The sequence below is a fragment of the Alligator mississippiensis genome, chromosome 9 (genome assembly GCF_030867095.1).
Source record: "Alligator mississippiensis isolate rAllMis1 chromosome 9, rAllMis1, whole genome shotgun sequence".
NCBI classification, from domain to species: domain Eukaryota; kingdom Metazoa; phylum Chordata; order Crocodylia; family Alligatoridae; genus Alligator; species Alligator mississippiensis.
The window spans coordinates 58,059,409-58,072,756 of record NC_081832.1 but is presented as its reverse complement, the minus strand read 5'-3'; the positions used below and the strand labels follow the sequence as shown (position 1 = coordinate 58,072,756).

The 13,348-nt window shown below is 40.8% G+C and overlaps 1 protein-coding gene across 4 annotated transcripts in view; it reads right to left on the bottom strand.

Annotated features, from left to right (window-relative positions):
- GABRB2 (gamma-aminobutyric acid type A receptor subunit beta2) overlaps window positions 1-13,348 on the bottom strand; it is a 284,788-nt gene that overhangs the window by 169,034 nt on the left and 102,406 nt on the right. For all 4 annotated transcript variants that reach the window (XM_014597681.3, XM_014597682.3, XM_059733472.1 and 1 more), the window contains one exon: window positions 3,001-3,221. In XM_014597681.3, the coding sequence (XP_014453167.1) occupies window positions 3,001-3,221 (221 nt within the window). The remainder of the gene's footprint in view (window positions 1-3,000; window positions 3,222-13,348) is intronic.

Sequence of the window (13,348 nt, the reverse complement as noted above, 5' to 3'; positions counted from 1 at the left end):
CTTTAAAGCTCTTTATTCTGCTTCTTTAAAGCATAACTCAACTTCTTGCCTCTCTTTGCAAATACTCAAATCATCCTCCAAACATATTGTGAGTTTAGCCCTCCCTAAACCAAGACATAAGAGATTTTCCTGTATTAATCTCCTATTTACATGCTCATTCTCTCTCTCCATGTCCTGGAAGCTTTGGAAGACCCTGTCCAATCCAGGAGGCATTCCTGTTATAATGCATTTGTTCAGCATTTCACCTTTCAAACTCTTTGGGACAAGACTAAGTTATCTGGCATATTGTATAGCCTAACATATATACAGCTCGATGTGTTACCACTAATAAAACTGGTCATTCTGACCTGCCACAGTTGGACATGTTCAGCTTGGACACAACAATTTTTAACAAAGAGGAATCTGATGCAAATTTTCCTTTTGGTAATTAGTGTCCAAACAATTTAGAGTTCCTTGCATGTTCATAGTGTAAATTCTAATTGCACTCTTCATAAATCAACCTGTATAAATTACACATATTACTTGAAAGTACTTTGGCAGCTCTGTGCCTATTTTCTAGTTATCTGTATTGATTCTTCTTAGATTCACAGTGCAGTAACTAATCAATATGGCAGTGTCCGCACATGGTGTGGATGTTTGGTTTCCCAGAGACAATTGGTAGCAGCGCACCTGGCAATGTCTCTAGTAGTTCCTGGGGAATGACTGTGCCACACATACTCTGGCATGCCGCAAGTTACCCCAGGGGTGGTAGGGAAGGCTATGGGTTGGCCCCAGAAACCTTACCTGGGATTCTGTGGGCCTCCCAGGGCTACAACAGCAGCAATTCTGCTGCATGGAGCCTGGCTAGGAGCCACAGTGCATCTATCAATGAAACAAATAGAAAAAAGACATTTTGGCTTATAAACCATCCTACATAGTTCAATGTGCCTCAAACTAGTTTCTAAGAGGTCACAGTTATTTCCATATCTACTGAATTCTTGGAGACTTTGCTGAAAAACTACGATTCTCAATAATTGGAGATACATAGGATATGGCCTAAAGAACTTGCTTCATATAGGTCACTGAATACCCCTGAAAGAGTAACTACATTTGATCATGTATAGCTTGGACTAGAAAGAGAAAAAAAAGACACCAATGACATCACAGAACAAAAAAGACAAAGGACTTTGTAGAAACATAGCCATTAGGGCTGTGCGAAATTTTGCCGGCTGTTTCATTTCGAGGCTGTTTCGACTAGTTTCAAGCTCGAAACAGTGAAATTGAAATTAATCGAAAGGCTTCAAAACAGCTTCAAAATGAAATTAGGGTAGTCGAAACATTCTGAAATTTTCTAAACATTTTAAGTTTTGAACCTGGGCTTGCTTGCAGCTAATGAGAAACTAAGGAGAGGGAGGGGGATGAGGAGGGAATGACTGCTCTGATGTTGACAAGTGTAGCTGGCCAGTGACTGTGATCCTTCCCTGAGGTCCTTTCCAATCCCAGTGCTCTGGGGGAGGGACAGAAAAACAGCATTAAAAGCATGGTTTGAACTGAGCTTTCTATGTGCCTTCACACTTATAAGTGATACAAGTTTTGCTTTGAACAGTTTGAGGTACAGTTCCCCAGAAACCCCTGCACCTATCTCCTTGAAACTTGGCAGGCTTCATGGCCTCAGCAGGAGCTACCATCCCTGCAGTTTTCACATATATGGTGAACTGCTGCTCCTTAACATACACACACACACACACACACACACACACACACACACACACATACACACCCCCCCACAAGTTTTGCTTGTCAGCAGCCTGAAGTGCAGTTTCCCCAAAACCTCTGCACTTATCTCCTTGAAAGCTGTCAGGCTTCATGGACTCCAGTGGGGCTACCATGCCTGCAGTTTTCACCCTGCTGTGCCTTGACACACACACGTGACATAAGTTTTGCTTTCAAAAATTTGAGACGCAGTTTTCCAGAAACCCCTGCACCTACCTTCTTGAAACTTGTCAGACTTCATGGCCTGAGAAGGGGCTACCATCCTTGCAAGTTTCATCCAAATCAAGCAAGAATGACAGTTATAGGCAGTTTTGTGTTTCCCCATTATAGCCTATGGGTGAAACGTCGAAACAGCAAAACAGTTTTGAAAAAAAGGAAACAGAATAGTGCTTTTGAAACAGGACAAAACTCGAAACAAAACACAATGTCCCGTTGAAATGGCAAAATGGAAATCAAAACAAACCAGTGCTGTTTCGTACAGTCCTAATAGTCATACTCCATCTTTGCTTTGTTCAATAAGGGCAGGACAACATTTGGAAACATGTTTATAAAAAGTGTGCTGCACTCTAACCACTGTAAGCAGAATGGTATGTAATATATTGCCGTCTGAAGGAATGCTGTTCTATATGAACTACAACAAAAGGCCATGCCTCACAATTGTCAAGCCTCCATATGAAACAGTGAAAATATTCCATGCTTTGCCATTGCTTTGCTTTTAATGTCTGATCCAGTTATCAATGTAAATGATATTAAAAAAAAATACATAGAAATCTTCCTAATCCAAATGTACCTCATGGATATGATGAACATTTTCCTTTATTAAGACAGCTCCTAGTTTTTCCTGGGGATCTTCTTTCAAAAGTTGTTTAAATAATGAAGCATCTGACTAGCAATCAGTTTAGACATTGTACATATTTTCCTTTTTTATTTGATCTCTCTCTCTTTTTCTATTTTAGCTCCTTTAAGGAGTAGTTCTAACAATGACAGGAAGTTTTTAATGCAGAAATCTTATTTTAAAATGCTTCTATTGACTCATCTTTTATTAAAACAAATATGTAAAGTCTTACTAAAAATTATAGCTAATTCTCTCAGATTATCCAAAATGATTTTAACAGTTTTATTGATCATTAAACATTTAAGTATAAGTCATTTGCAGTTGTTAGGAAGTATGATAGTGAAGAATATAAAAGAATACTTATCTATCAGAAACTGTTATTAAAAAAAAAGTTTTAAAAGGATGATACTGACCTCAGACCATATAGGACAGTCCCATCTGGATGCAAACGAATCATTCTGTTCTTCACAGTGACCCCATGTACAAACGACTTCTTGTCATTCAGAAAGTAGGTATCAGGAACCCAAAGCTGATCAGCTACTCTATTGTCCAGCGTAAGATTTAAAGGTATTACGTTGTATGATAGCCGCTTATCCCTCCAAGCTTGCTGGAAATACATTGTCAAGGTATAGTCCTGCAAAAATAAAAACAGGAAAAAATATTTACATTGAAAGAAGCTATACACACAGACTTATGAATTACAAACATATAAAAATGCAGTTGACACTTTGAATCTTCAGTTTAGTATTTCAGTCAGTCAGTATTTTCATAGCTGTCCACATATGGAAGTCTCAGACATGTTCAACATTTCCCACGCTCAATAAAATGGCTATTTAAAGGTATCTACAATTTATAGAGCAGCTCTTCATAGAATTTGATATGCCCTGTGTATTATAGAATACAAGAATTTCTGAGATTCTAAATGACTGCTTCTGCATCAAGTTGTGTGTTAGACTTTTGTCGCATGAAATTTACTGAATTTTAATGATGTGACATGAGATGTGCATCAACACAAAATCATGCTTTAGAAACAAAGCCACCCTTTTCAGGTACTTTTCTAATTAAAAAAAAAATATTATGAGCCTGTTAAGCTGCATTTGAATCACTGAAATAAATAGATTCTTAACCCCTTATCGGCATACTTAATTTTATGGATTAAGTAGTTTCCTTGAAGCAAATGACAAAATTCACCATATATGTGAATACTTATACATTAATGTTTGAAGGGTAGGAGACAACTGATTTCTATAGGCTTTGAGGTAGTCCTTTAAATAAGGATGTTGAATAGATGTTGAAAAGAAAACATATTCAAAAGTTTAAACACTTAATTTCAAAAGGCACACAATATTAATTATATAATAGATATTCAATCCTCTCCCATATTAATTAACATAGAAAATACCTGGTATACACATTCATTCTCTCCATGACTCCCCAGGAAATAATTGCAAAATAGTAAGGAAGACAGGCATAATTTTTTTTTAAAAAAACACCAGCCTTTTTTCCTTTTTTTCAAAATAGAACCAGTCTCTAAGCATTTTGGTTAAAAATTCAAGTTTCTTATGATTTGTAGTGCTTGGTTATAATTATTAGTTAAAGAAGTGTGATTATTGTTCCTTTGAGCAGACACAATTAGTGTAGTTTCCTTGATTACAAACACCCCTGGGATTTAGCAAATTCATTACATAACTAGGCCATGTGTCTATCTAGCAGCCTCAGAAAGTTCTGGACATGAAACCCATTCAATTTTGAATGCATAATAATATGCCGTGACTGTATCACATTGTTTTTCCACCATTTGCAAATACAGAGAAACTTAAAGATACTTTTGGATCAAACATAGGTTACACTAAAAACTATTACATTAATTCTTATTAAATTAATTTTAAATCTGTATTTTAGACCAGTGGTTCTCAGTGTTTTTAGATTCAAGGCACCTCTTCGAGAATGCCAGCTCTTAACTTTTATTCTGGGTACAGCGTTATAATAGAGAAATTTTTCTGTTGCAAAGGACTCAGAAAGACCACAGCAGTTCAGAATGCTTTTCACACTATGGATTTATATTTGAAATCTCTGGGCTCATGTTATCATTCATGATTATGGACCTGATAGTGCTAATACTGTGCAGCATCTTGCTGCACCATTAAAAAGATCTCAAGGCACCTTAGGGTGCTATGGCAGCCCAACTGAAAGTCACTGCTTTAAATAATCACCAAGGAGAAAGACTACTGTGGTACTGATTTACATAATGAATAGTAGAGAGATGTAAGAAATGTTTTGTTTTTTGTTTTTTCTTTCTTATTTCCAACTGAAATACTCTAGGCCCCCTCTATACCTAACATTCATGCTTTGATTATTAATGTGTTAATTGAAGCCTAAATGGCAAGGGTGGTATATGCACACCCAATCTAAGGTGTACATATACCCATATAAGGTATACAAGGCATAAAAATATTCTACATTTAGACCCCATGTATCAGGCAACTCTGGCTGGGACCTTCTGATCCCCTGTGTCCAGCAGCCTGGCCAAAGCTACCCAGCATGGGGTTTTGACAATTAGTTGATTGTTGACTCCCACCGGACAGTCCTAGGTTCAGGTCAAAACCTAGGAGTCTCCAGGGACTGGGACTGAATCTGGAACTGGTCCCAGTGCAGTATGGGCCCCAGTCAAAAACCAACTGATTGTAAGGCTGAGATTGCACCAGGATGAGCTTGAATCCCTGGTGTGGTGCTGGGGCAGAAGCCACCAATCAGCTTGCTTTTGGCCCCAACCCAACTAATAATCATCTGATTTTCAGCCCAGGCCTCCATCTGCACGCGCTTATTTTTCAATTTCTTGGAACAGAAAGAGTCCAACTGGAATCCGATCCCCCAATTCCAAAATCATGCCACATGCCATATCCCTGTGTAGCATGGAAGGATGTGCAATTGTTGGGATCAGGTCCCATGGCACCTTTACATGAAAACGTACCAGAGGCCGTAGTAAAATATCAATAATAAAACAACACTGAAAAAGACCTTTCTTAGGTCTGTTAGTGGTGCATGTTTATGGATACATGAAATTTTATAATGTTCATGGATAAGAATTATTTGTCATAAAAGACAAAAAAAAAAGAAGGGCCATTAACTTCACAGATACATTTCCTACTACTTTGTATTAAGAGATGGATTAATAAATACAGGTATAAAAAAAGCCTGGTGTCAAAAAACCCCAGAAAAAAAGCAGGGGAAAGCATGGTCCTGTTCCATGCCCTGAGGCAACCAGAGGCTGGGGTTCATCAAAGTGATGCTTTGGTACCCGGCACTGCCTGTGCCACATTGAGTGGGCATGGACTAGCTCAGTGCAGGGTTGTGTACCTTCGGGCAGTGTGGGCTATCACCCAGGGCCCAGTACCGCTTGCAGGGACCACATCTGACTGTGCCAGGAGGGTGCTGAGTGCCCCAATGGCTGCTGCTGCTGCTGCTGCAGGGTGGCTGTGGACCATACAGGGGGAGGGGCGTGTGCCCTGAGGGGGCATGTGTATGGTGTGGGGAAAGATGTGGGCTCTGTGGGGAGCATGTGGACCATGCCCACAGGGCCCAGTGGAGGAAACTGTGGCCCTGTGGGGGGCAGGGAGGGGCAGTCAGTGTGCTGTGCAGGGGGTGCTGCACCCTGTGGAGGGGCAGGAGACACATCGCTCCTGACCAGCCCCCCAGACCCAGTCCCCCCACAACACCCACGCCCCTAAGCCACCTCCACAAACCCCTCACCCACATACCAAGGAACAAGCCTCAAACCCCCACACAAGCCCCTGCCTCAATTCTCACTCTCACGCACCCTACACTCACCCACAAACTCCTCCAACCCCACCTACAAATTACTTTACACTTGTAAATATATCAATAAAACTTTCCCCAACTGATCTCTCTATACAGTGGCATTTAATTTTAATAGCAGAACACTATTTGGGGTCTTTTAATGAGAGAATTTGGGTTCTTTATGAGAATATTTGCAATTTTAAACAACGATCACCAGGATCTCTGCTGGTGAGACAAGTGGTGAGACCTGGGCAGAGGAGCCTGTCCAAGGCCAGCACTGGGGACCCAGCTGGAGGATAGATGAGGTGGCTGACCTCTTGGCCATTTGGGGCCAAGAGGACACACTTTGACAGATCAAAGCAGGCCACTGGAAGGAGCACATCTTCTGGTTGATAGCTGCCCACATGTCATCTGGGGGCACCCCATCTGGGTCTGGCAGGCACGCAGCCATGGGGCTACAGGTTGAAGGGGGCAGATGCTGTCACAGGTGGCAGCAGCCCCCACTGCCAGACTGCTGCAGTGAGTAGAGGGTGCAGGGGCCACTCCAGGTTACGGCTGCTTCAGCAGTCCAGCTGGCACAAGGGTTTGTGTCCCCAGATAGCAACTGGCTGGGCCTCAGAAGCTCCAGAGCCTGTTGCCCTGAGTGGCTTGCCAGGGCAGGATTTTATATTGTTGGGGCCAACACAGGGCAGGTTTTTATACTGCTGGGGCCATCTCTCCTTGGCTGCAGATCCGGAAGGACCTAGATAGGGTCATGTTGCCCCAAGTGCCACAACTTGCCCCACACCAAAGTGCATGTTCAAGCACATGCACTGAGACAAAAATCCCCAGCACAAATTTGTGCTGCTCCTATTTGAGAAAGCACACGTGCGTGCAGGCGTGGATGTGCCCCATGAGTAGTTATTTATCTGTCCCCAGCTGAGTCTATCTGAAAGAGTTTTAAAGTGCTGCTTGAAATTTTTCTGTGTGCTTTTTATGGATCTGGTCAAATATTGTCAACTGAGCAGTTAATTGACTGCATATTTTAACTGGTTAAACAATATAGCAATTTTACAAAAAAAAACAACCCCTACTTTTTGTAGTTTTCTTGACAAAAAAACCCCAAAAAAACAAACAAAAAAAAAAGATTTTAATTGTTTGTACCCATTTCTTAATGGAAAAATCTGTGCTTTTTCTGTGTATTATTTGGATCTAGCAAATTTTTTTTCTTATAATTTCTGACCAATATTTGACTGGTCAATTGATTGAACTTTATTTGACCAGTTAAATACCTAACTCTATGTGTATATACTCCAGCAACCCCAACAAAGGATCCATGTGCTAATTAGTACCCTACTCATGACTGGAACTGGTTGCTCTAGTCACTGGCAGTCCTGGGATCCTCTGAAAATTTATATGCAGATGAGATGCAGGGCAACCTGGTTCAGCTCCACTTTGTGGAGGGCAGGGCTACACTAATCATGTGTCCGGGGGACAGAGGGATCCTGGGTGAACTGTTTGGGGCCCAGGTTGGTAATGTTCGCCAGACATTTAAGGCTGGTGAAGAAACAGGAATTATTGGAAATGGGAGAAAGAATGGCACAACTCAGCTGTGAAAGTGGAGAAGTTAAAAACTTTACTGGAATGTCTTTCTCTTCACCACATAATAGAAGGGTGAATTCCTTCTGCATTCCAAGGTTAATCAACTTTCAACCTGCAGAGTTTATATGAATTTCCTGTTGATGGAATCACACATATCAAAGCAAAACAAGGAATGCTTTATTGTTCTCCCAGCAATATTTTGTTTTGGTAAAAAAGTCATCAAATATCAAAGTTAACATATTTTCCTAGACTAATGGGTATTGCACACAGGTAAATAAAATATCATTTTTCAAAATCTTATAGGATGTATTTCTCTTACAAATAAGCCAATGGATTTTAACAGTTTGAAATAAAGATGCTTTTTCTAAAAACACGTTTTTTAATTCACTATTAAAGATTTTGGTCCTTTTACAACAGAGCACACATGTCAAATGGGGTATCATATTAACTATTTTATTTTTCTGCTTTATGATAGCTGGAAAGTTTATTTCATGACCAGACATCAGAAGCTGTTTGGTTATGCATTGCCAGTAAGAAAATGCATTAGCCTTCATTATAGTAACATAACACCACATTTCTAAGTTTATGAACCATGGCTTTCTCTCCTCCACTGTCCTTGGAAAGTTTGGTATAGCGCTCTACATTCTTATTCTAATTTATGAACTACCTGCATTTTCATGTCTTTCCCTGCAGCCACTACAAAAAATTATTTAAAAAAACAAAACAAACCCCAAGATTCCCTCTACATATCAAGATAGGAACAGAAACATATCCACAGGGATTAACACCTGAAATAGTGAACTTTAGAAGCTTATTAATTTGGCCATTATGATGCCAATCAAAGAAAGGGAGCACTGTCACCACTCTGAAGTTCAGAATCAAATCCAAAATTAAAGAGCTTCAGACCTGATGTACCTAGTTAAACTCCCTCCAATCAAAAAGGCTTCATTTTTCGAGTCTGAAAATTTGGTCTGCGCAACTTGAGACACCCTGAGAGAGGTCATATTTAGAAAGCACTGAGTAGTAGGGGTGTGCAAAATGGCCCATATTCGGTTCAGGTTCAGCCCAAATTGGGGACAGTGATTCAATTTGTTGATTCGGATCACTGTCCCAATACGATTCAGCTGAAGATTTGGTGCTGATTCAGAGAATCAGCGATTCAGCCACAGACACAGCTTTAAATATTTTTTCTAGGTACCTCCAGGTACTAGGCATGGCTTGTGAATGCACCTATTGTAGGGCGGATGGAGCACCCAAGAGGAGCACGGGGGTCACACAAAGCAGCAGATCCCCGTGTCCTGTCCCCCCCCAGCACCAGCCACTGAGCCAAGTGGGGTGGGGTCCCCCATGACCAGGAAGTGGATTGGAAGTGCTTCTGATCCACTTCTGGGTCTGCTGCCAAATGTACTGGGCACTCCCTGTACTCCTGTGGGATGATCTATCCACTCCACCATCTCAGCATTCATGAGCCACCTGGTACCTTGAGGTATGTAGAAAAAAAACATTTAAAGCTGTGTTTATGGCTGAATCGTCAAATCTTTCCAAATCAATTTGGAGGGTTCCGATTCAATTCAGAGACAATAAAGGGTCTCCTGATTTGATTCAGATTTGGCAATTCAGCTGCCGAATCAGGCTGAATCGAATCAGCGACTGAAGCTTCACACAGCCCTACTGAGTAGCTACCATATGGAGTTGGATCTTGTTTCAGGTAGTGCACCCAAGAACTTAAACATTGGTTACAAGTAAGGCAGAAGTTCTCACATAAGCTGCAACTCACAGTTGACTAAGAAATAAAAAGCCAGTTTTTAAAACCTCAACCTCAGCTGGAAATAAATGCACAATGACTTCTTAGTTACAATGTAGCTTGTCATTTGAACATCCCAAGGCACTTCACACTTTGCAGATTATCAGCACACACAGCCAGAAGCAACATTAAGCAGAAAGAGATCCTTAATCTTACGATTAATAACTCCCCTTTATTAATTCATCTACCCAATGGGTAAATATTCTACCCATTGGGACTCTCCAATGTCCTATGGGTCGAGTACCAAATAATAGGTAAGTGTTTTGTCCCTGCAGAATGAATGACAGAGTGCTAGAAAAAACTGAAGGATTGAAAAAAGGACCAGTGTGGCTGTTAAAGGACAATTTACTTTGACAAATGAGATAGTAGAGTCCTGTGAAATTACCACTAAACATAAAGAAGAGTTGTTACAAGGCAGATAAAATGTGCAAGCAAAAAGAGCCAGTGCATGTGCAATGCCTGGCACAGAAAAAATAATTATATTGGGATGAGTGAAAGGTGAAGGATGATTTCTACCTCTGCTTGTATGTGTATGCATAGATGTAACCCATGTATGTGCAGATCTTTTTATACATACCTATGCATAGAAATATATTGTGCATATTGAGCTGTTCATCTAATTTTGAAGACACTTCATTTCAGTCAAATTAACCTTTAGTTCCAATTAGAAATTCTTAAAAGAAATAACAAGCATCTCATTTTAGAGCTGAGAAAACCTTGAGGAATTCTGAATCCTACAATTGGGATTGAAAGAGGTCAGAAATTAAGCTTATTTGAATTTGCTGACCATCATTAACGTTTTCAGCAACTTCTGAACCCAACTCTTGCACCAGTTAAGAACTTCATAATTTTTCTTGGATCCATTTGCTCTGAGATAACTTCATCCTATTTTCTAATGTAGGCAGTAGTCCTTATAGTTACCTTCAACCATTAAATTCCTAACCCCCAAATAAAATACTAACATGAATATATCTGTTACTCTCATTCATGATAATACAGGCTGAAACAAAGTGTATTCAAGTCAATATGGTATTCAGAATGAAGTTTTTAACCACCAAAACAGCATGGGTTGTGTGGTTGTCTTATAGTCACATACTAGGAAACAGCATTAAATACATTGTCTATCATCAAGCTGCTACATAAAAGCAACCTGTGTTCAGTCATGGAAACCAACTACAAATTCATTTAAATGCAGCTAACATGAAATATGACTATAAAACACATGGCCCATATAGGGCAAACAGGTTAATGGAAACCTACTATAAGGATAGGTTAATGTAACCCATCTGAATAAGATATTCAGTGCCCATTGAGCGCAGTTCCCCTTAGCACTGACTCTTTTTCAAGTCACAGTGAGCCACACCACTGAATATATTTCAACTTCCTCTCCACCCCCATTTCCAGTAATTTCTTGTTTCTTCTCCATCCTTAGATGTCTGGCAAACATTACCAAACTGGGCCCCAAACAGTTCACCCAGGATCAGTGTTCCCTCTAAGGTGCATGCATGCACGGCCGTGCACAAGTAAAAATCTGGTCATGCACAAACTTTTAAAAGCCGCGCACCCACCCGGAGAGGAGCTGGGAGTGGAGTGCAGTGGAGGCACCAGGGCCAGTGTGGGACACTTACTGAAGGTAAGCTCCTCACTCCTCCTGCAGGGCAGGCAGTGGCTCCTCCCCGAGGCAAGGAAGGGACAGAGACAGGGACAGGGGCTGGTGGCTGGTACAGGCTCCACCGGCTCTGGGGAAATGCTCTGCTCCCCTGCATCACCCCAGAAAGCAAGGAGGCACATGGCATCAGGGCTGGGGAGTGAAGCAGTTCCCCGGAGCTGGCGGAGCTGGAAGAGCATCACGCGGGGCAGGCAGCAGCTCCTCCCCAAGGTGAGGCAAGGCAGAGACAGGGGCTGGGGCTGGCACAGGCTCTGCCAGCTCCGGAGAAATGCTCCACTCCCTGGCCCTGATGCCATGTGCCTCCTCGCTCCCTGAGGCGATGCAGGGCAGTGGAGCAGTTCTGGGGGAAATCACCATCAAAGTGAAACCACTTGAGGGAAATTATGAGACCTGATGGTCACAAAGTTCAACAATGTGTAGATAACACCTGACTCTCCTATATTCATTTCTAACACAGGTAGCAGTGTTATCCAGCTAGTACAGTACCTACCCAACATCAACAAGTACATGATAAACAACTGTTAAAACTAAACCTGAGGAAAACAAAGGTAAGAAACAATGCAAAGCAATGGTAATAAAACATTCTGAGCTAGCCGGAATCATAAGGCCAGATCCTATTCTGTTCTACACTATTCTACCTCCTGGGCATCTCAGTGGCATTTAGGCAACTAAGTGTGATACTATTCCCATGTTCAAGTCCCTGCAAAACCATTGATTCTTCTACTTTTGCAACACTGCTTCATCTTAGCCTTAATGCAACCTAGTTTTAGCTGTACCTCTAAGTCACTAACATACCTGGGAGGAACCCATCTACCTTTTGCATTATGATTTTACTGATTCATGGCAGAAATAGCTTGTTCCTTGCAGTACTTAGTTCCTGAACAGGAATATGATCTGGCCCAGACTATTTTTCTTTAATGATTGTTAACACACAATTTGGTCCCTAGCATAAGAGTCCTTCTGGACTTCCCTGTGTCTAAGGGATTAAATAGATAATTATACTAGAAAATACTTTTTTTCCAATCCGCAGGTACCAAATAGACTGCATGTAACCTGAACTATGACAAGATGACATGGGCACTTTGGGCAAGAAGATGGAGCTTGAAGAGATGCTCTTCAAACACATGTTTTGATAAGTAGAGAAGAAATTGCCTATTGCTGCTCTCTGAATACAACCTGTAAAGGAGGGATTTCTCTGACTCAATGCTTCCAATTATTCTCTGATATATTTTCAAGATGAGATTAGCATAGAATGATTAATGGTTTTGAACATTAAAAGAAAGATCTAATGTTATGTGAACAGAGTTCCTCCTCTCATCAACAAAGAGGGAGGTTATAAATTCCACATTAGTCCTTTCCATTCTTTGTATTAGCTTGACTGTAGAAGCTGTGGGATTTTTGTGATGGACAAGTAAGATTAAATATGATTTTCTTTTCCAGCTATAACATTTTTCCTGCCAATAGCTGGGATCAATGAACAGTTTTACCAGCAGTTTTTTCCCCTTCAAAACCATTGGTTTGACATGGTTTTAAGAATGCTTTTTGCTGGATTCAGATAAGAGAAGTAAGTATTAATAATCCCATGTTATAAGCAGGCAAATCAAGTCGCAGTTAAATGATTTAAGCATCTTTCAGAGGAAATGTGTCGCATAAGTAGAAATATAACCTAGATCTCCTGCTTTCACTTTAAACCATAAGACCAACATTAGATATAGAAGCTTAAGCTACTGTGCCCACAGCAGTTTGCCCACATTGGATCATATATCATTATGACATATCATAAAATTTAGCTGGAAATTGTTAACAGCTATAGTACCAGGTGGTCAATAACAACACTTTAGGAGGACTCTGAGGGGTATACCTTGATTAATAGATGCAATCAAGTATGGAACATATGAGTGACAAGAAG